The sequence below is a fragment of the Trachinotus anak genome, unplaced genomic scaffold, assembly GCF_046630095.1.
Source record: "Trachinotus anak isolate AG129_WGS33_773 ecotype Australia unplaced genomic scaffold, CSIRO_AGI_Tana_v1 ptg000012l, whole genome shotgun sequence".
Lineage (NCBI taxonomy): Eukaryota > Metazoa > Chordata > Actinopteri > Carangiformes > Carangidae > Trachinotus > Trachinotus anak.
The window spans coordinates 20,597,816-20,621,282 of record NW_027273863.1 but is presented as its reverse complement, the minus strand read 5'-3'; the positions used below and the strand labels follow the sequence as shown (position 1 = coordinate 20,621,282).

General features: G+C 39.5%; 1 protein-coding gene across 4 annotated transcripts in view; it reads right to left on the bottom strand.

Moving 5' to 3' along the window:
* tesk2 (testis associated actin remodelling kinase 2) overlaps nt 1-22,651 on the bottom strand; it is a 31,340-nt gene extending 8,689 nt beyond the window's left edge. For 2 of the 4 annotated variants that reach the window (XM_071490967.1, XM_071490970.1), the window contains exons 1-9: nt 22,229-22,651; nt 19,121-19,568; nt 17,822-17,941; nt 12,800-12,921; nt 9,977-10,025; nt 4,214-4,360; nt 2,603-2,685; nt 423-507; nt 70-153 (exon numbers count right to left, since the gene is read on the bottom strand). In XM_071490967.1, coding sequence (XP_071347068.1) covers nt 70-153; nt 423-507; nt 2,603-2,685; nt 4,214-4,360; nt 9,977-10,025; nt 12,800-12,921; nt 17,822-17,941; nt 19,121-19,243 — 813 coding nt within the window. In that variant the 5' untranslated portion in view covers nt 19,244-19,568; nt 22,229-22,651. The remainder of the gene's footprint in view (nt 1-69; nt 154-422; nt 508-2,602; nt 2,686-4,213; nt 4,361-9,976; nt 10,026-12,799; nt 12,922-17,821; nt 17,942-19,120; nt 19,569-22,228) is intronic. The other 2 variants (XM_071490968.1, XM_071490969.1) reach the window with 2 other exon arrangements.
* Nucleotides 22,652-23,467: the final 816 nt, after the last annotated feature.

Below are 23,467 nucleotides of genomic sequence, written 5' to 3'. Positions count from 1 at the left end.
GGATACCGAGAGATCAACCTGTATACAAAGCAAACAGCAAGGTGAGAAAGAGGTGAGATGAGCAGTCACCTCTGTGCGGGGTAGGAAGTCAGGGTCAGCCTGGATCCTTGCAATGATCTCACACAAGATTATTCCATAGGAGAATACATCAGCCTAGAAATAGATAGACACAAAAATGAACATACACACAGATTAACGCAAACTGCAATTTCTCTCCTTCCTATCTGTAACACAACGCTTTGAATTCTCTAATTTTCCAAGCTTTTCCTACCTTCGATACGAAGAAAATGTTGAATTAAGTTTAATCAAAATGAATGTAATGTTTTAAATATTTGAGTTTATTGTCCACACTCACTTAACCCCCAGTAATGGTATTAACTGCTGCAAAGGCAAAGGTCAGAGGTCAAAGCTGGTGACTTTACCTTCTCATTGTAGGGTTCATCTCTCAGCACCTCTGGAGCCATCCAGAAAGGGGAACCGACAACTGAGAGCTTCTCTCCCTCAGCACTGAATACAACACACACACACACACACACACACACACACACACACACACACACACACACACACACACACACACACACACACACACACACACACACACACACACACACACACACACACACACACACACACACACACACACACACACAGCATGTTTGACAGATTATATGCAACATGTCATCAAAATGAGGAAGTCATCTCTGCCAGAAAGTTCAAGCAACTTGAGAGGCTTTGAGCTGACTCCTGGACTCTGTGATCTTGACTGAGTAATAAAATAACACCATGTTTACACAGAGCATCTATCTTGAAGAAAAATCTAAGCATACTCAGTATCAATTTGTGTGTAAACACGTCAAGCTCGTGAAAATTTGGTTTGAAATAATCCTCTTCTGACCCAGTGCACCACCAGGAAGAAAACCCTGACCTGACCCATGTTGTGTGTAAATAAAAGATACAGACATAGGTTCAGTTTTCTGATACCTGCCTGCTATTACTGCACATCTGCGTTGATGTGTTAGCACTTGATTAAAAGTCAATTTGAGTGAATTTATTTCTCCAGGCTGTGTTTGTAATGTTGATATGAACAACGTGATAGATAAAAGAAGCTGACACAGGACAACAATGCAGAGGGGGAAAAATGAAAACTAAGCCGACTCTAGGCAAAATTTGCCCCTTGCTCTGTGTTTAGTCTCTAGCTAACACGTAAGTGCAGTTTTAAATCATACCAGGCTGAGAATGATGCTGTCTTGCCTTTCAATCAGTTTTAAAAAAGATGTCAGAAGGTGGTCTTTACACTTGAATCCTTTCAGTTCTGTAACTTCTGCTGTGTTTAGATTTAGACTGGGTGACAGAGAGATAGCATCTCAAATCTTTGCATGCAGAGAAAATGTATCACATCCTGACAAATCACAAATCGTGTGAGTTAAAAGTGCAGCTGCATTCTGTGCCTTATTTACATATACTTACATACCCACATACACATCCATAGACATAAAAATAATAATTTCGTCTAAGTCTGGTCCACTCAGCTCCTTAAGACAAGCCCCCTCCTCCTCTGTGATACTGCTGCGTTTGAAACTTAAACCCTGCACCGATAGCATCCTCCTGTTATCAAAACACTAAAGTGGAGAATGTAATCTGTACAGCCTGCTGTTAATGTTAGTGCCTGACCCATGTGTTAATAAATAACTCTGTGCCTGGTATGAGGAGGAGGGAAAATTCACTTAAGTGAGTTACAAATAACTGCAAAAGCAAAAAACAAAAACAAAAAAATCTAGTGGAGCAAACATGAGCAAAATGATCACATCTGAGCTGAAATTTTGTATCTGTAGATCTATTTAAAATAAAAAGCACCGGATGTAACGCTGCATATCTTGACAGCTTTTTTAAAGTGTTAGTGAGAAGATGAGGCAGTGTAGGTGAAACAGTGGTGAACAATCAACAAAAAATTGATTAAGGCAAAAAAAAAAAAAAAAAAAAAAGCTATTTATGTTGCATATAGCCTTCAGAGCCATGTACATGTTTTTGCTTTGGGGCCACAAAAATGTATGACAATTAATGACATTGTCGTCACAAGTACATAGCTACCACCACATCACTGCATTATTAAGATATTGTTGTTGAAATACTAACAAACAACTGCCTGGTTACAAATGAAGCTGACACAGAACATCATTAGAATTCATTGTGAGTCATGTATCATCTGTCTTCCAACATTCACTCTCCTTTCAGCTCTCGTTTTCTGCTGCATGCTCGACTTCGTTCATCAGCTGTTATCACTAAATGTGTGTTTGATGTTTGATGATTGGCAGGTGGTGTACATGAGGTTTTCACAGGTTTTTTTTTTTTACTGAAAATGGCTGCGTACAAGGGACACTAACAGCTGTGATGTAACCACATGAATTAAAATAGAGAGCTAAAAGAGGCTACAAAGCTCTGTCAGAGTTGGGTGATAATTCCCCACAGTTTCAACACAGTGAGCAGCCTCTTTCTCTCTACATACTCATTCGATTAGATTAGATGTCATTATTTAATTACTATTCAAGCTGTAGCACTGGGTACATGTATGTAGAGCAGTGATCAGTGGGAGACTCCTTACAGATTAGTGGGGATCTTTTCTGCCAGGCCAAAGTCTCCCACCACTGCCGTGTAGCCGTTGTCATCACATTTGATCAGGCAGTTCTGTGAATACAGAAAAAACATTATCATTATTAACACATTTAGTTGAGGAAGTTGCAACACTGCTAGATAAAAAAAACAAAAAACATTTTGTGGCTTAGCAATATCAGTCAGACATCCTCTTCCTAGTTGAACTTGACTGTGCATTGTTATGTGTACATCAGAAAATGGGAACCAACAGGACCGTCCAATATTCATTCCTCTACAGTTTGGACTCTTCCTCTTCACTCTGAAAGGAAGTATTTCTAAATCTACAGTTACTGTTTGTTGCAATTTTTTCCAAGCAAATGTGGAAACGTTACTGTACAAAACAGCACATGCATTCTGACATCATCTGCACAACCTTGTGCAACAGTACAGTTAACAAACTGACATCTGGCAGCCACAGATACCGAGGAGAGCTGAATGTTGATGCTCTACATACTTGCAGTTTACTCATACGTATCACTCTACCCTGCATAACATAGGATAAATGAATCCAGTGCACAAGACTCTCAATATGCCTTTCTGCTGAATTGAGGGCAGAGCATATTCAAATGTGTCAAGTACCTTTTGTTTACATGCACTGTCACCTTGTCCTTCAGTCCTTGTACTAAATTGTTTGTGCTGTCAATATGTCTCTGTGCAAGTGGCTAATTCCTGGGTATTTCTTAAGCTTTGTGAATTTGTATCTTATAACTCTTTTATAAAGGGAGGGTATATCAACATGTGGCTCCATAAAAATACAGTATAATCAATGAAACATAGGATAAAGTTACAGTTGGAGGGCAACAGTGTTTGAATAAGTATAAAGCATAAAATAAAATATGAAGAAAAAGAGAGAAAGGTGCTCTGTTCACAGAGGAATGAGCCATAAGTAAATGCACTTTGTATTAATTTGAGGAACTATAATCTAGCAAGGCCGTGGCAACAGTATTCAACCCTCAGCATCAACTTGTCGTCCTCTCGTCTCTTCCAGTGACAGATTTCACTTAAAGTCTTCTGTGTATTCTTCTGCGGATGATCAGCTATAAGCTTAGACAGACAATGAACAAGGGTTTACAGCAGTGTGCCTACTGTCCCTGCTCCCTGCCAGTTCCATGCCAACATGGCTCTGGGTCAAGTTGGAAAACTAGAAGCTGCCTGGTACAGATTATCACATCTGACAGTGACACTGTGCTCTGTGCAGAGGGGATAGCATGTCTAAGACTACAAGAGCAGGTAAGTGTGTCAAGACACCTAGTATCTAAAATATTACCTAAAAGTCTGACTATTTTGAACATATTCAGCACAAAAGCCATCTCAAACTACTGAAGAAAACTAGTAAGTGAATTCAAAAAATGTTAAAATGTAATGTTAAAAGATATTTGTGATATGAATTGTAAGTAGTGCTTTAATACAATACAGTGTGAGTGGCCAAAAATATTCTGCGTGAAACAGGCCCACCAAACCAAACACACGTCAGGTCACTGCTTTGTTGTGCTGGGGGCCTGGAGTTTTATTTTTAGCTATGATTTCTCCTCTTAATGACCAATTAGCCTGTCGAGCTAACCTTGGAGGTGAGGTCCCGGTGGAATATGCCTTTAGAGTGCAAGTAGGCCAAACCACTGGCAATCTCACAGGCCAGTTTCACCCTGGTGGGCCAACTCAGGTGTTTGTTGCTGTCGAGAAGCTGCTCCAGGTTTCCGCCATTGATGTACTGGAGACAGAGAACACACAAATGAATAAAGAGGCAAGTATGATATACTCATATATATTTGCAAAACATTAGCGCTCAAGCACAAGAACATAGTGCTTGACGAGCAGCCCACCAGTAAACAGTAAAGTGTGCGTCCCCCCATCAAGTTGTTGAACAGATTTACATCCAATGCAAACACTCAATATCACTTCAGGGAGTAGTGTGTCCTTTATGCAAAAAGGCGTAAACTAGCTTGTAGAGATCATGATTGGAGTTCATGTATTGCAAAAAAATACAACGAGATTTAGAGCGCTACTCCATCTGGCGCCACAAACAAAAGAAACGGACACACACACATGCACATTCCAAACTGGTTAAAACAATAATAAATAAGTAGATAATTACAAAAGTGACTTAAGACTATAAATGAATATTGCACAGATAGAAAAAAAAGTGTTGTAGATTCAAGTGATATTTCATTTAAAATATATTGCACATCAGACTCTTCATTTTGTATACTGTGGAAAAAAACTGTTTTTGAGTCTATTTGTCTGGGTTTTGAGTGACCTGAAGCGCCTGCCAGAGGGCAACAGATCAAACAGGTATGATAATGTATTAACCATAAACACAATATTTCCCTAAACTTAACCACACCATAGTCACCAAAGAGGGTTCAGGGAGTATTTAAAGTTGAGGACATGTACAGTTTCAAAGGGAAAAAAAGTGGATCTAAGAAACTGAATGTAAAAAGCTACGGAAGTCACTGTGCCATATAGCTTCTACAAATTTAAAGACAGTATGTGTCAAACAATAATTGATTACTGACATTCTTGGCTGTTGTATTATTGAGCTGGGGAGACGTCAAAGGACTTGTCACAGACATTAAATGTGAGAGGTTTTAACTCAGTTAGTGTGACAACTCTAATCATAGCAACATTACTGTTCTCAGTGACAGAAACAGGCCTGAGAAGCATCTGGTGAACTGGTGAACTGACTGACTCGCTCACTATCTGGCTAAAAATATACATACTACATAAAAGGCACTGCTAACTACACTCTGTCTTGCTCATAGAGTGGATGACTGATGACTACCCACGGCCTACCTGTCTGTCTGGCAGGCTAGCTGGTGTATCAAGCAACTGTCTGAACAAAATCTGGCTCGATCTCTTCAACTAACTGAGCAGAGCAGAGCAGAGCAGCTGCTTTTCTCTGTGAATGTAGAGCTTCTTCTGACCCATCATTCAGGCTGAAGCGTGGGCAGCCAAGAGGGCAAATCAGCTCAGTGGACTGGGAGGGTCCTTCACTGTGCCTGTCAGCTTTGATCCAGAGGAACTTGTCTGACCTTGCTGCTTGCATGCGAACACACAGACGCACTAATCTCATGTAGCATATCACGAACAACGGTGGTTAACTAGGGAGAGCTGAGATGGGATAAAGGGATGGTCGGGTTTAGCTGTGGTTATCGGTATGACTGACAAGCACAGAATTAGGACAAAGAGGGTGATGGTGAGGGGAGGAGGTCTCTGCTTCTTCACACAACTGAATAAACTGGGCAATAAAAATCAGATTTATTCTAATTCTCTTTTCTTATCTTATTACAATGTAGAACTCTGCATGACAAGGTCTCAAAAAGATCAAACCTGACCTGGAGAGTCAATTTTCTATCAAGTCAATGAGATGCATTCTTACAACACATGCATGATTTTTCAGTGTTCACATCCACAGTCACACCACCTCTCCAGACCATTTGTTTATTAACTGCTGAGAAGATTCAGCTTCCACACAGAAAGAGGAAGTGTTACAACATCAATCAGTTTTCAATCAAAAATTCATCTGCACTTGGTATTAAAAATGAAAAGTATCAGAAACTGGAAAAAAAAAAAAAAAGCTCAGCTAGAAATGAGGTTAAGTTTTTGTAAATATATCACATAATGTTTTTACATTTTGGAGATCAGTGCCTGAGTGACTTAAATAGGCAGCCTGTTACAGCTGCAATAAAAATGTCTATAATCTCATTTATCTCATGTGATAAGTTAAGTATTGTAGCCTAATGAAGATAATAAGTACCTGGCTGTTCTCTAACATGTAATCCACATTCTGCATCATTTCAGCCTAAATTTGTTCCCTAGCTAATGAAACGTATCAGATTTCCATCTCAAACAATTAACTTAGCAGCTGTTTCATGTAAATTTTAAATCAGAGGGTAATTAAGATAATGTTTTATTGCTATTATTTTGACATGCTACATCAGTCTGAGGACTCGTTAAATAAAATCAAATAAAATGATACTTAAATAGTCTGTAAAAGGATCTGTGTACCTGTGCAGATAGTGTATGAGCAAAAGTCGAATCTCAGCCCCCTAAAAGGCTGAGCTCCCTGAAGTCTTATACCCTAAAATGTTCTGTCTCTCTCTCTCACACACACACACACACACACACACACACACACACACACACACACACACACACACACACACACACACACACACACACACACCAATTCAAGATGTCAGAGGATTACAGTATTTGTCCAACAAATTCCTCAGTAGCTACAGAGTTCAACATCTGCTGTCTGCCTGCTGGGGAAAACTCCACTGGAGACAATTAAAACTCAGACTAATCCAACTTCCATCCTTTATCATCTCATTAAAGATATAGATGGAGCTGATTTTATCCTTACACTGAGTGAATATGCAGCGAGCGCAGTACGTGCGTGCTCCAAAACGCAAATCACATGGTTTTAGCGGATGAGTGCACCTGCTGTGTCAACTTTAAGTAACTGAATGGGAGTAAAGTCGCATTTGAAAAAAAAGCCTCTTACTCAGGCATGGCATTTTCCCCTGGAATTTGCTTTATCCTATTCGTGGAGTTAGTGATATAGCACAGTAATTACTTGATATAGCCCATGTTTGAGCCATATAAGTGACTCGGCTATCATGTATAATGTAGAGTGGTGAGGAAATGAAAAACATACGGCTGGTCACAACCGGAGAGGAAATTGCTCTGCTTCACTGTCTGTGGTCCAGGTTAAAAACCCTGGAAAGACCCAAACAAAAGAATCTTTGTTTGCTGCTGGGAGCAGCTTCAAACAGCAGTATAATCCTGCCATGGGTCATGACTTACCATTAGTCCAGATTATAATTGCAGTAGCATTTCCTATAAGGTGCATTAAAGTGAGATTCAGCAGAAGCAGAACCTGGCCCAGGACTCTAAATCACTCTCTACATCTCACAGAGTCGTCGAAGGTTCATTCTCACTATAATAGATTGTACTGGTGCTAGTCTGTCGAGAAATCATCCTGATGAGTCCCTTCACAGACTAGTTAACTATTGCTCAATTTGTAAACCAGGAAGTTTTATCTTTAATATAACAAGACCTTGCCGAACCTGACATTAAAATCATCAGTATATACCTACAGTGCACCTTATACATGCTATACTTTATTTAAACCAAGTGAGATGTTTTGGAAAGGTGTAAAGTGTTATAAAAATGTACATCTACTGCCTAACTAATGTCGAAAGGCAACAAAAAAGTTTATTTATAGTGAATGGAGGCTGTGCTGCTCAGTATGACAACTCTCCTTGACTGTGGCTTCAGGTTAATTTAGCAAATGTTTAGCAGACACATACATAAAACAAAGTTTTGTTTATTTTGTGTTGGACTCTGACTTATGTGCGTGTGTGTGCGTATGAGAGAGTGAGTTTCTCTAGGTAGCTTGCAGCCACGCAGTAACTTTATTCTCCATTTCCTCTGAGCACGGCCTCATAGTGGGGGTCAGGTGACAAAACAGCATGGGCCTGCTAACAGGGTCAGAGCATTCAGTTAGGTCCTGACACGACACCACAGGATCTGTTTACCCTGCAGCAGGAAAACAAGACCAACCACAGCGTGCATGTACATATATTCATATGTGTGTCTTATAATACATGGATTCACTTTGAAACTAGAGTGTAGGATCTGTGTATGTCAATTTCTTAAGATGTGTTCTTTTATAGTAACTGCAGAAAATTGGCGTTTGTCTTTGTTTGTCAAGGCTACAATAAGCACATTCACTGTGCAGTGCAACAGTGTAATCAAGTACACGTGTGCGCCTGGAAGGATCTTTAACACCGTTCAACAGTGTGGTCTTTCTTCAGAGTGGGATGAATCGTGGGTTTTGTACTTTCTGTCCACGTTTACATGTGTTTGACCGTTGCGTGTGTATTCAGTTACAAGTATGTTTACAGAGACACATCCTCAGTGACTGGTTGAACTGTTGAAGTGCGCTGTATGTGAGTTTGTGAATGAAGCTGACGATTATTTTTTTAATCTTTTGATTATTTACTTGATTCGTCGTTTGGCTCATTAAGGCACTGAAAGTTTTTTTTTTTTAAATATTACTAGAGTGACATCTTCATGTTTTGCATATTGTTTAAAACATAAAAACTTTACTATGCAAGACAAGGAAAAGCACCAATTTCTCACATTTGAGAGGCTACAGCCAGCAAATGTTTGGCAGCAATGTTTAAAAAGTGATGAAAATGATTAATAAAGAGTTTTTTAACCAATTAATTTTCTGCCAAAGACTTATCACTTAATCAACTGATTGTTTCAACTCCATATGACATTTTCCTTTATTTTAGTAAAAGTCTTAAATCTAGATTCCATTATTCGGCAATGTTTTCTGTGTCCTGGGAGTCAAATGATACAGAGCTAGTTATTACTTAATTTAAAAAAATCCAGACACAAGCTTAATGCCATATTCACACAAATCCCAGCACAAAAATCCTCTTGGATATTGTGTCAAATTGTATCTACTTCCCACTGGCTCAGGGCCTTTTAGAGCAAAAAACACGAAGGAAATCCCAAATTACTTGTAAATGTAAATAAAGAAGAAGCTAATCACTACAACAGGATCACCATATTACTTCTGCTTCACATTAAATTCACGCTTTGCTCTTTTCATTTCTCTTCCAAATCAAGAGAATTAACCCTGACCTTCTGTATAACTGGCCTTTCAATTAAGGGTCTAAATATATCAACTGCTAATCAAGCATTTCCATGACTAATTAATGACTATTGCAACCACAAAGTTATCTCTCTCTCTCTCTCTCACACACACACACACACACACACACAGAAACACAGACGGACATGCACAGGTTAAATATAGACTATGTGCAGCCTTACTCACTGTAACCCTAATGGTGTATGTCCTCACATTAAGCATCTCTGGAGAATTTTATTAGCTGCCTGTATCAAATTCTCCCTCTCACAGAAACACACACAGCCTAAGTGTTATGTATACATAGGAACATTCAGTTCTTCTGGTGTCCTACAATTATAGACTGGTGTGCCACTGCGTTGTGTTTATGAATGACGTGATGTTCACCTGAAAATAGTAGGAAATTATACACGAACACACACCCAGGTTTCTCAGGGCTCACATTTATCTGTAGACACAAGAAGTGCTGGAAGATATTCTAATCATCTCACTCTACCACCTTTAATTAGAAGAAACATTTTGTTCTCACACTTCATTGTTTTTTTTTTTTCTACAGAAGCTTTAATGTGAAATCGTGTGTGTGTGTGTGTGTGTGTGTGTGTGTGTGTGTTTGTGTGTGTGTGTGTGTGTGTGTGTGTGTGTGTGAGCTCCTACCTCCGTCAGAGCATGAAGCTGCCCCTCATGGACACACACTCCCTTGAACCTACAAAATCACAAAAAACATGCAAAATGAAGGTGTTGTTGAATACTGCCAGACATTTCACGATTTTGAATGATCATTACTCATTATTTATCTTCACAATCTAAACAAAGGTGGTGTTTCTCTTTGCTCTATAGGGTCATATAAATTAAAATGATGTGGAAATGTCTTAACAGAACAGCTGCACGTCCTTCTCTGCTGTTAAGAAAAAATGTTATACTTCCCTGGGCAAGCCTACACAAGCCATTACTGTGAGACTGTCTGCTAACAGGAGGAAAATAACAGCTCAGTTGCTTCATCTGCATTCCATCCATTTCTGCCTCCACCTCTCCTATCATTAACAACAGAGAGAAAATGCCTTGTTTTCGCTTGATGATTTTTTTTTTTTTTTTAACTTCTTTTGATGGGTTTTTAACAATCTTCATGAGCCCAAGAGGCTGGAAAATATCCTTAACTCAGAGAGGACACATGCACTCCTTAAACAAAGTGAAATGATGTGTGTGTGTGTGTGTGTGTGTGTGTGTGTGTGTGTGTGGAGCAACATATAAACCAACTTTGCTCACAAGGAGCGTTGAAGGCCTCATAATTCAGGAGGCAATGAAAAGGTCAACTTTGTGGGTCCTTGTTGGATTTTAACTAACAATGACCCCCTCAGTGCCTGCTTGTTAACACACAGACAGACACACAATCCACTAGGCATGCTCAACAAAGATGGCATTGTAGAAGATACGGTGCATGAGTGTGTGTGTCTGCACAAGTACACATGCGCATATTTATGCATGTATGTGCATGTCCATAAACACACACTCTCCCACTCAGGATTCCGGAGAACAATGTGAGTTTGAATGAAAGTGTTTACGACAAAAAGCAAGAACGATACTATTCTGGGGCATCAAAGTCAGTGTCAATGAAATTGCATGGACTGGCTATAAAGTTTTATTTTGTCTTCTGACTTTTCATGTTCCTGTCATAAAACACAATTTGTTTATTTGTTAAACATCTGTCAGTTCAGTAGAAGCACAGAAGCAATTGTGAGTGTTTTACACAAGCTATAAAACACAATAAAAAAGGAAAATAAAATAAATTCAAATGGAATAAAACAAAAAAATAAAATACAAATAGACTGACAATAACAACCACAAAACACAGTATTAGTGTAGTGAATGTGCAGTGACACGTTGCCCCAAATTCAAAAAAGGACATAAAAGGCACTAGAAAAATTAATCAATTAAAGCCACTGCAGAACAGGGCAATTTTTCATTGATAATCTATCGGATCATCAGGCTGTTGGCTTCGTCTGGGTGCAGCATCGTAGATAAAAGCTACTATTGAACACTCCCTAAATCTAATCTAAGAGACCTACTGGGTTTATAGTCCTCAAGCGTATGAAAGAGGCTGTTAACTGAGTTATAAATTAGCAGCGGCTCTTTAAATCTATTCTAAAAGTAACTGGTAGGCTTTAAACAGTGGTAAAATGACGAAAATGTAATTTTACAATCACATCTGGTCAGAGAGACCAAAGATGTTCTTTCCATTGACTGGATGGGCAGGCTAGTGCTGTCAAAAGGCTTGTTCATATCCATATACATTTTGGAAAACTCTCTAATAGTCATGGTTTGCAGAAAATACAGGAAATACTTAGTGGTGCATCTTCCACAGGTTTAGGTTTTGGCATATTTAGTTTGACCGAAGATCAGACCGCCTGTGCTTTGGGTACTGAGGTGGAAAAGCCAATCAGCTCTCCACACACAGTCTCACCTTCACTTAACTGTGACTGGTGAGCTCACAAAACACAGTCAATATTATTCAGTGCCTGTTTGCCACTAATGGTTTCTGCTAAGGTCTGAAAAGTGTGAAATAGAGGCAGCACCTCTATATCAGACTAAAAAATAGTCACTTCAGGGCCACAGGCCCAGGTGTATGGGGCTTACACAGTATCCTGCTTTGCCTAATTTGTCCAGACAATCATTGACTGCAATCTCTAAATAACAAAAAAAAAAAAAAAAAGATTAAGGTGATTGTTCACAGCCTTGTGCTGTTCCCTTGTGATAGAACGGGTCCTCCTCACGTTTTAGCCTCTAGGCATCGGCTGCAGCTCTAACAGGAGCTGGCAGTTTAGAAAATCCATTGTTAATAGGCTCTGTGTTTGACACAGTTTCTAGCCAACCCCAGAGGAAACAGGTCACAACCACAGACTCATGAGTGAGAGAAGAGGTTAAGGCAGAGGCAGACAGTATGAGAAAACATACTTAATTTATAACCAAAGAGGTAAGCGTTACAGGAAATGACTAACATGACGTGTTACACTATTTATGTGGAAATAATAAGGATTTATTCTTCATTTATTATTAGCAGTTCCTGAGTGACCTAAACTCTTAAGCCTTAAAATAATCCTATTGTAAATTTATGAAAGCGAGCTGACTGAAGTTATTACTGGCATCTCATTGTTGAATGTCTTATAATACACTGATACATAACAGACCTTTTGGATTTGACCATTAGACATGCTAAAAGAAAAATCACTACCAATAATCTACCAGGGCTAATCGTAGCTCATGTTACGTGAAAACGTAAGAGTTATCTACAACAACAAAGTGGAGAATAATCACATTATCTTGCTTGCCTGGTCTTATAAACTACATTAATGCAGCTTTCAAGCTGATTTCTGATGGGCTTTCCCGATAGAGAACAAACTAAGTTTCAAAAATGAAATAAATTGTGGCTTTAAATTTTTAGTAACCCTCTTGGTTAGATCAATAATTTATTCAGTTACCAACCTGAGTATGTTTGAATGTGAAAGCCGGTTCATTAGTTGGACCTCTCTCAACATGTTGGCTCTGTTGCTGCTCAGCTTGTTCATCTTTAGAGCCATAACTTGGTCTGAAGCTCGATGACGCACCTGTAACACAGACAAATGATGCCACGTTTCAACATGCTACAAATAAAGTCAAATATAACCAAACAATGATTAAATCAAAGTATCTGAACTCTACATTACATAACCTTTATTCAGCTGGCTACAAAAGCTTGGACTGACAATCAGAACATTTAATTCAATTATAAACTAAAACTACTTTGTTCAATTCAGCAGAAATCGCTTCAACAGCCTGAAACGGCTCTTCTATAATGTTTTTTTTTGTTTGTTTGTTTTTAATCTGTCTCATGCAGCAACAAAGAGAGTTAGCAGTAAAGGAAGCAGCACATAAAAGTGAACTGAATTGAGGTCAGTCATTACTGACCAGCCACAACATAGTAAATGTGTCAGTCCAGAACTGTACAATCAATTTTGTATTATTGTGCATTGGGATTTTGGTTTCCATTTAACTGTTAGATAAGGGAGGCATCATCATCCATTCATCCATCCATCCATCCTTCCATCATTGGGTGCAAGGCAAGCAAACCCTCTAGACAGGTCATGGCATTAAGACAACACTGAAGTCTTTCCTGCTGAAGCTTAAAACAATACACATGTTGCTTTAATATACAACACATGCAGTTAGATAATCTTGTTCCTTGAGTCTAGTAGAGGAATCATGTTTTTGGTTGCCATTGCCTGGTTACTTTAAATTTCAAGTATAGACCAGTTGTCTGAACAGAAGGTGGTACACCGATTATGAGTTTCACAATTAAGACATAAAGGACACAGCTGGAAAAAAAAGGACAAGATTATAAAATACTAAAAATAACTGTAGTCCAATTGATAGACAGAAAATCTTTTAAAAGAGCACTTTTTTTTTTTACTATGAAAGACCAGGAACCTACATGTGTGTCTTTTCATTGCCCCAGTCACCTGACTGCCTTTTAAACAGAAAGGTGACCTCAGGTCTTCACACCAGAGGTTTCAGAGATGCCACGACATGGCAAATTAATTACCAAGAATTGAAGTTCTTTTGAATGCACTCATGTTGCATGCATAGGAAATATCATGTAGCAAACCACAGTCAGCAGCGCACCAAATGACTGGGCTGCAGCAGGATGATCTCTCTACCTACACGTGCTTACTCACTTCCTGACAGCAGAGACATATTTAGATCACAGTGCAGGTTTTAATCCAGTAGTTTGAAAAGACTAAATTGATACTCCTGTGTATATACAGTCGGTTGACAGCCTCCGGCAACAAAGAGCCTTTTCAAACATTATCAAGAGAAAAGAATACAGCACAGGAAGAAGCATCACGCGTACATGCGAAAACCCTTACTCTCAGATTAGTATGAGCGCTGTGGTCTTGTTTATGCAACTGCACTTTTGACATTATAAACATCATGACCATTTTGAGGGATGTTTTAATACTGCAAATGTCGACTAATGATGTGCTTCATTGTGCAGAACAAAAATGATGATGATTAATTATGTAACAATTGAAAATAATTATGGAACATACTCTGGATAGTTCGCATTGTTCAGCTGTCTCAGGAGGCAGCAATTAAGGCTACAAAGATCCTGAAAACTTTAGTCTATGGGAATTTGGTACCAAAGAGACTGTCAGTCATATTCACTATAACAGTGGACAGCTTTATATCATCTTGACCATTGTCCATCATCACAGCCACAGCACATTGGTGACACAATGGAGAGTAGTAAGGAGTATATTAGGAGGCATTTACAATGAAAGTAAGTGAAATATCCTGCCGGACAAAACTGTTGCTGTAGTGAAACGTCTCTCTATGTAGTGTGAAATTATGACAGCACATGTATATAGTGGAAAAATCATAAAGGATCCACAGTCTGTTTCAGTTCAGGGGAGCTCTCTGTGTCTGCTTCTCTCTCCCCATCTCATACATACAGACACAAAAATCTCTCTGTTCAAGTTCAAAGGAAGGGGCCTGGCAGTAAGAGCCGACAGTCTCCACCACAGGACAGCAGAAACAACAGATGGCCACTCCTGCGAAGGCCTCCTCCCCCCACATCCGTCTATCCTCCTCAGACCCCCTGCCTTTCTTCACTCTTCACATCCCCCCATCTGAATTTATTCCTGATCCCCCTCTTTCTCCTCCTCGCTGTGGCTTCCAACAAACCATCATCCCCAGTCCTCATCTTCCCCAGTAATAGTAGTATCTTTCTCTCCCACCTTCATCTGTTGTCGCCCCCACCTTTTCCCTCTCCTCTCCGCTCTTGCATGCTCTCATCCGTGATATGTCGTTTCACCACTGCACGTTTCTGGAAAACATACCCCTTGTGTCCTTGTCCCCTGAACTCCTTTTCCCTTTTCTCCTCCTCCCCCTAACCCCAGCTCTAGAAAACCTCTACATCACCCTCCTCTCCAAAAACACCTCTACAGGCCTTGTCTGCCCCCGTCCCTTACACTCACTCAACCCCCACTTTTCATGCCTTTCAACAGTCTTGCCACCCCAGCTCTCCACCATCAGAAGCTTTTCCTCCTCCTCTTAGCCTCAACCTCTCTCACCATTAATGTTGCCGCCTTTTCATTTCATTCACCCAGACTGAGCTTTTCATCAGTTCGCTTCCATTTCCTCTACTTCATTTCCACTCTCTTCTCTTTCTCTCTCTACCTATGGATTCCTTTCACACAGAGGAAAGAAATATTGTTGACAGGGATTTCCCAAGAGGCTTAGGGGGTACTGATGTGGCAGTATTCATACAGAGAGTTGGAAGTTTACGTTGCTATTACTATTAAAAATTTTGAAGGGTTGGAATTAGCTATTACAGCATCACATTCTAATATTTAGCCCACATTTTCCCGATTTCTGGTTCTGATTCGTCTGCTAGTCGCTGATTTTGGTCACAACAGACTGACTGAGGCTCAAACATGTGGCTGAGTCTCTAACCATATGTTTCCTCCTCTAACCATATTGATATGCTCTGCTGTTTCACCTGTCCACCTGTGTGGTGGGCGGGGCATAAGCCTGATTTTTTAATGAGGAAGTAAATACAGGTCCCAGTTTTTGATTTTTTTTTTCACCTTTTATGTGGGGAAACCATGTTAAACAAAATATTAATCATAGCAGAGGATTTTTACATAGTTTAAAACACGCGTGGAGAGGAACTCTGATGTGTTTCAAATAGTGTGCATCCTGTAGTGTTTTCTATAAGAGCCATAGAGAGCAGACAGACTGAATGTAACACAATGTTTCGACAGCCACTCTTCTCTCCAGCAACTACAACATACTAAAGCTGAAAAGAAGTTTTCAAACACCAACACAGCAGCAAACTGACCGCTGTTCAAGCCAAAGTGGCCACTTGTTTCACTTACTGATACATACTGTAAATGTGGATACCATTAAATGAAACTTCTGGCTGTTGTTTATTTGTGCTGCTCTGTCGTTCACCCATTTGCAGCGCCGTGCGTTATGAATAAGCTCTAGTGTTTACACGGCACACAATGGGTTGTTTTTGACAGCTGGCATACCCAGTACAATGGGTGACAGTAAACAAATAACTTAACATGGACTTCATACGGCTAATAAAAATACATTTAAAAATATGCTTTGAATTGCTCCACTAAAGACCTTTCAAATCGGCTCGGGCCACCCCTAACCAGATGCACAACATTCAAACATCACTAACAGCTGTCAGACACTATCAACAGCAACATCAATCATCCCTACCCCAAGTTACAGCCTGAAAGAGAGACACAATGGAAAATGAATGTCACACCAGTTCACCAGTCCAATAGAGATCTACTGTTACATAGATGTACAGTACATGGCATATCATTGTGAGTGAAGGTCATATTGAAATTCCAATATACACAGTGACAAGAGAAATACAATGAGAATGCTTATAACCTGATAAAACAAATAATGTGAAATGAAACTGATCCTGGCTTAATGTCATTCAAAACCTTCTAGACCATTCTTTTAATTACTCAGACTGGTGAAAATGAGTGTCACCTCTTAATGTATCCCCCAGAAAATAAATAAAGGTTGATGATGACGATGATGATTTCCCTTCATGTATAAAAGACCACAACCCATTCCCCCAAGTCCTTATCAACTTTATTCTGTGTGTTAACCCTTTAACTCTATAATACATAGACACAAAAGCATGTATCTTCCTGTCACAACAAGTTCCAATGAACCATCATCACCATTTAAACTCAGCTTCTTTCCTGAATGAGTAGCCCACATTACTTGTCATGGTGGCCTTGATAGTAGATAAAGAAAACTAAATTTCTCCGATGTTGATAAAGATGGGGTTCATTTCGCAAAGCCTAGCTAATTATTCTAAACGCGCTTGTGTGACTCCTGTTCACATGCCTGGAGGGGGAGGGGACAAAGTAACAGGGTTAACAACCCTGTATTTAAGTGATGTCTTTGAACTGATTGCAGTGTAACTTGACCTAAAAATGTCAGGGAAAAAGTAGTGAGTGAAGATCAAGATAGCCCAGAAACAATTGGTCTTTGACCCATCAAGCACATCAACCTGACAAGTCAGATGAAATGGAAAATGACTTTGGGTGTCAGCTTCTTCACTTATAGATGCCATTTATTAGTGAGAGCCATGCACAACAAGTCCCTCTTTATTTATTCTGGTCCTGACCAGTGCACAAAAGGCATAGCGCATGAGCATGACTTTTGTCATGCACAAGGGAAAAAGAAATCAATCCTGAGGTCAAATGAGTTTGTGTGATCTAAGAGGCTGTCTGACCTATTATACAATACACCGGATGGATGAATGGAAGCACGGAATACAGATACAGGAACAAATGACAGGAACAGAAGATGAAGTCAAGCAAGGTAGGAGAAAGCCAAGGATAGACTGAGGAAGCCCATAAAAGTGAAGAGAAAAAAAATTACAAGAGCACATAAGAAAACATGTAATAACTGATCTCCACACACCTTGAAGACATCAGAGAAGAATCCAGAGCCAATCCACTCACACGTGAAGTCATCAAGGCGTGTAAGACAGGAAAAGGCACTGATGAGGGCTCTGTAGGATGATGGCCACACCCTGCCCACCTGGAAAAGATATGAAGAGAATGGTAAAAAAAAGTCAAGTGGGTCGTTTATCTTATGTATATGCTCTAGGACCGCTGCTATAACTTGCTTTTTTGTGTGGAAAAATGAAAGAGATGTAGACTCATATTGTGACCTTCAAGTGAGAAAAGGACTAGAAGAATAAACACTAGATATTAAGACTGATTTGCACCGGCATACACAGATTTCCTCAGCCCTGACAGACAGAAATAGGTACCTACTGAACAACCTAGTAAATACAAAGGACAATACACTGAACAAAAGGTAGATAACATTTATTTTTGTCATTAGGAAACCCAGCAAGCCACTCAACCCTCAAAAACCTACAAGAACATAAATTCTAGCATGTCTCAATGAGTCAGTGAGTTTGAAATCAATTGATCAACAGCATTAGCATTTGTTTAAATATTACTGTTTATTAAGTGTTGCCCATTTATGCTGTAATTCAAAGAGAAACGATACAGATGGAAAGATGATGGAGCAACATGGGTAACGTGAAACACGAACCCATAATTCAAGCTATCTCCAATCTTAATTTAAACATAGCCATTTTCAGCTGACCACAAGCACTTACCAAAACAAAACCACTTTTAATCTCATGCCTAAACTGAACTTTATGCTTTTGCAGGCCAGTCCCAGAGCGTCTGCCAATGACTCTGGTAAGATTCAAGTTTTCACCAGAGTGAGGCAAAAGTCAGTTGAGTTGTGGAGCTTCAGTGAATCCTGGATGAACTGCATCATGAATTAATGCTTTATTACTCACAACGAGAGCTGAAGCAATTAATCATTTAATCAATTAATCAAATGACGGAATATTTTAATAAAACATCAGATTTAAAAATGTGATTATCAATAACTCAGTTTACACATGTACTACTGAGTTAATCTCTCGTTAGTCCCAGACTGGAAACAACCCCGTCCAACTTGGTCTGATCAATCCTAATCAAAATTATAATAGGCCAAATGATACACTGTGTGTGTATCAGAACTCTACATTGTTTTTTTTCCATATTTCTTCTATCAAAAACAGTCAAGAAAGACAAAACAATGTCATTTCTTTGCTGAACTCTTTTTACCTGTACAGGAACCCTGTATACTGTGATGTATGCCTTGCACCTTTGAAATGCATCCTACTCTTTAACATAAAGAACAAAGACTTACCTGTGGAGGCGGGCCCATGCCCATCTCGCAGACCCCTACCCCTCCGATACCGTCCTTGTCCTCATTGAGGCGTTCTGGTCGTGTAGGGAACCCAGCAATGGAATTGCGTTTATTCCGGTCCATGGTGATGTGAAAGATGGTGATAGCAGTGAGGGTAATATGAGCCTTATTCTGTAATGTACCCACATGACAAGAGGACTAGATTGTTTTAACGGTGCCGAGGGCTCCACGGCAGCACAGAATTTTCTCAGTTTGTGTCCTGGGAGAAAATATGTCACACACATAGACTTCAGTTTTCAATTTTGTTTAGGACACCACCGGTGACAAACCCTGGCTGGGTCCAAGATGTTTCCTACTAGTCCAGTTCCTCACTGCTTGTAACTGAGGAGTCCACCAGGACGAGAGGGACCTCACATATTTGACAGATGTATAGTAGGTCCTTGGAGACCTAGAGAAAGTAAAGAGAAAAATTAATGAAGGGGCCTTTCATTGGTTTCATTGGCGATTAAGACGTGTAAAGTAGCAGTGGTGGCTATTGTTCATAGATTCATGGTTATGCCAAACACCTACGCACGAAAAAAAAAAACCCAAAATCTGCTGTGCTATTCTTTCATTAAAGATTAAGGTGTTTAAAAGCAACTGTAGCAGTAGACTGTGTCTTGCCTGAGGATGATTGAGACAAGCCACTATTGCTCAACGGGCCCAAATGTAATGGCTGTAATAGGGGCCGATTGTCCAATTATGGGAGATTAGCCAAGGAATAGCTCAGGTCCCGGACCTTTCTGCCATCCAAAACAAACTCAGCAGGGTACAAAGGAGAACAGGAAAGGGAGTCCGTGGCTAAAGGTCTTTTTCATACTTGTAAACAATGTGGCTTTCATATCTAACTTTTACTTGAGACCAGAGGGAATATTTTTTGACTGATAGGAAACTGTGATGGGCATTTTTCAGTTAAGTTGCAGCGCTGTTCTTACCCACTTCAGTTGTGTTAAAGAATGTGATGAAACTTCAACTGCTTTTCAAATGTATTGACAGAAAGTAAACAATAACTAACTTTTCCTTTGTTGGTGAACTATTCCTTTAAGTATTTATGTCCCACAATGAGCACATACATATCGTGTACTCTGAGATTTCTGTCCATATACAGCATGAATACATTTCAGGAGTAACCAGAAATTTACAATGTGTGTACACAGGACAGGACATGGCCTGAATAATTCAGGAAAATGTGTTTTGGTAAAGTGGGAGGTACAGGAGTAATAAGATGCACAGTAGTAAGAAAGATGCAGATTTAAAATTAATGTACTAAAGAGGTCTATTTTAAACCAAAGCAGAGGGTAATAAAAGTCAATCTTCGGCCCTGATGAGGTCTCATAAGCTCAGATCCTAAAAACAGCATTGAGATGACACAGCCAGACTCTGCTTTGGTCCGTTAGCATTACATCACAGCCACTAGACTCTGAGAGTTACTGTGGACCTACTGGACAACTTCTGAGATCATTCTCTGTCCCAGCCACATCCTTAAAAGGCTTTTTATCCTCCTCTTTCTTTTTTCTCTCCAATGACACCTCATTTTCTGCCTTGTTGAAATGGTACGGCAAAAATAAAAGTGCCTGTGCCAAGAAAAATGCAAGCCACAAGTGCCAGGCCTAAGCTTTCCTATCTAATTTCAGTCGCTTTCCCATCCAAGAGCCAAAGCAGAGACACACATTTCATCTATGTGGTTGTATCTGGGTAGACAAGAATAGGTCAGCATGTAAAATTCACCCTTGATTCAAAACTAAAGGCTTCTGTATCCACTCACCCACCTCAGTGGTTAAAGCAGCTGCCACTGACTAAACACAAAATTCCTGCACTTACCAGAATTTCTGTGATGCAAATGATATTACTTTGATGATATATTGATGATGTTATTCTACAAGCTACTGTGGGTGGGTAAAAACCCGTCTTTAATTCAGATGATCCTTCCTCTCTGTATACTGACCACCAATAAGAGGTTTTACACCCACTTCTGTTGTAAACATGAAAAACAGACATCATTCAGCATCACTCCACCAACACACAGCCCAATTACAGGGAAGACAGCTCAAGTCACATAAGCTTACTATAAAATAACTTTATATCAATCATATCACATGGCCATATTCTGAAATATGATGATCCTCGATGAACTATGCTGCTAGAAATCTTCTTGATGCAGAAGATAAGAAGAAAATTTAGGCAGGCCACCAGTGTCCATTACTATATTTGTTTCCAAACGATGCTGTGCTGCCTACATAGCCAAAGGGCATGCATTTATAACGCCACACTAAAGAGACTATGCATGGAAAGGGGTGGAATTTTAAAAGGCGGACTTTTTTTGGTCTGTAAAATGTGGCCTGTTGCTACTCCAAAACAGATGGGACATCTCAAAAGCAGCTTCAAGCCAAATGTTTTAACAGTAGTTTGGGGGCCTGAACACTATCCAGCTGTGCCCCAGTGGATTACAGAGTAATAGAAAATGTCAGTAATATATCAAAGCTTAAGTGATGTTATAATGATAGGTTGAGCAAGGGTAAGAGTGTCTCTGAAGTGCAAGAGGTATTAAATGGGCGTGTGCGAATGTGTCTGAGGGGCAATCATTTGCTCATGTGTGTATGTGCGTTTGCAAACACATTTCAGCATATAGTAATCTATTAGACTTCTCCTGTGAACTACAGAGACAGCTGAGAGTTCACTAAAAGAGCAATCTTTGTCAAGTATTTGTGCAAGGTCAAACCCAACAAAAGTGAATAGCAGCCTCTTATCCGACCACAATCTATTGTGGTAAATTGCCATGATATGTGAGCCGCTGCATACCTGTCATTCTTCAAGGGTTTAAAGTAATGAATAAGTCCATGGGGCAGATACCGTGGAAAAAACTGCCCATTATCTGAATATCATGGACAGCTAATGAGCCAATGCCGCCAGGAGACCTTGATACAAGTCATATTAATTGAAGGTAACTCGATGAAGAATTAATAGCCAGTTCAACATGTTTAAATCGTTGGTAACACCAAGCAGAAAATGTAAACAAACCACAGCAGCTACTATTAGCTTTTACGCCTGGTTAAAGTTTAGCAGACTTACCTATTTTTCTTTCCAAGAGATGTTTGCAAGAACAGTTCGAGCTGGGGTCCATTGATCGAAAACGACAAGCTAACCCCGACACAACAAAGTTTCTAACGCAGCTAGCTCAGTGACTAGCTGACTGGCTAGTTTGTCAACAAAACCCCGAGCTAAACCGAGCGCTAACGTTGACAGACATTAGCCTGAGATCCACAACCAACACACACGAAACAAGAAGTTTTTCGTCGTAACGGTTGAAAAGTCCACATCCCGAAAGGCTGTGAACTCAAAGTCTGTTTCTGTCGTCCTTGTTTCCACAAAAGAGCAAAGTAAGACGGGTTTTTTTTCCTCTGTTTTGTACCGCCCGGGATAATATTTCAGACGATTGTTGGTGTTTGACAGCTCTGTCGTCTCTTTGCTCTCAGCCGAGCAACTCCTACTGACGCGGCCCACATTTGATTGACAGGTGAATTAACCAATGAGCATGCAGCTCTCTGATCGTGAGCGTGAACTCAGAAAAAATCAACAAAATAAAGTACATGCCCAAAAATAACGATTAAAAAAATAAACCGAAACAACAACATTTGAAAAGTAATACTTTGTTGTGAATTTCAGTTCACATGAGAGATACTGGAGTTTAGCTATATAGGAAATTAATGGGGATAGAAAGAGGGAAATCATCGTTATTGATGGTAAATTAGTTTTAAGGTCATTTATAAAGGTCTTCCACAAATGTAATGTAAAGTGTTTTACAGGGCCATAAAGAGCCACAAGGAGCCATACAGTAACAAGGGAAAATAAAAAGAAAGGCAAGAAGCAATCCAAGCAGCAGATAGGCAAAACAGATCTGTCAACAATAATAATAAGATGTCATGAGAATGTTAAACTGAATAAAAATGAGTAATGGGCAAGATTAATGTAATCTTTCATGGGTTCAATTTTTCACCTCACCCAAATATAATTTTTGACATATGTCTTAAACTTGAATTAGCTCAAAGGATCATGTGTTGGAGCAAACTCTTTCTGTAAAGTAGTCTGTTTTAGTTAATGCAACCACAGCCACTGCTGCTTTTGTTAGATCCACGTCATCTTTATTGTGTCCATTGTGTCCCAAGGCCCTTTGATGCTCAACAAACTTCAAGGCATAGTCTTTTTTATCCTATTGTTTTAATCCTTTTTTCAAATTACTTTAACAAATGGCCTCTGGTTAAAAGTATTGGCTCTTTTGTGAATAATTAAAATACCATAAAAATATTTGGG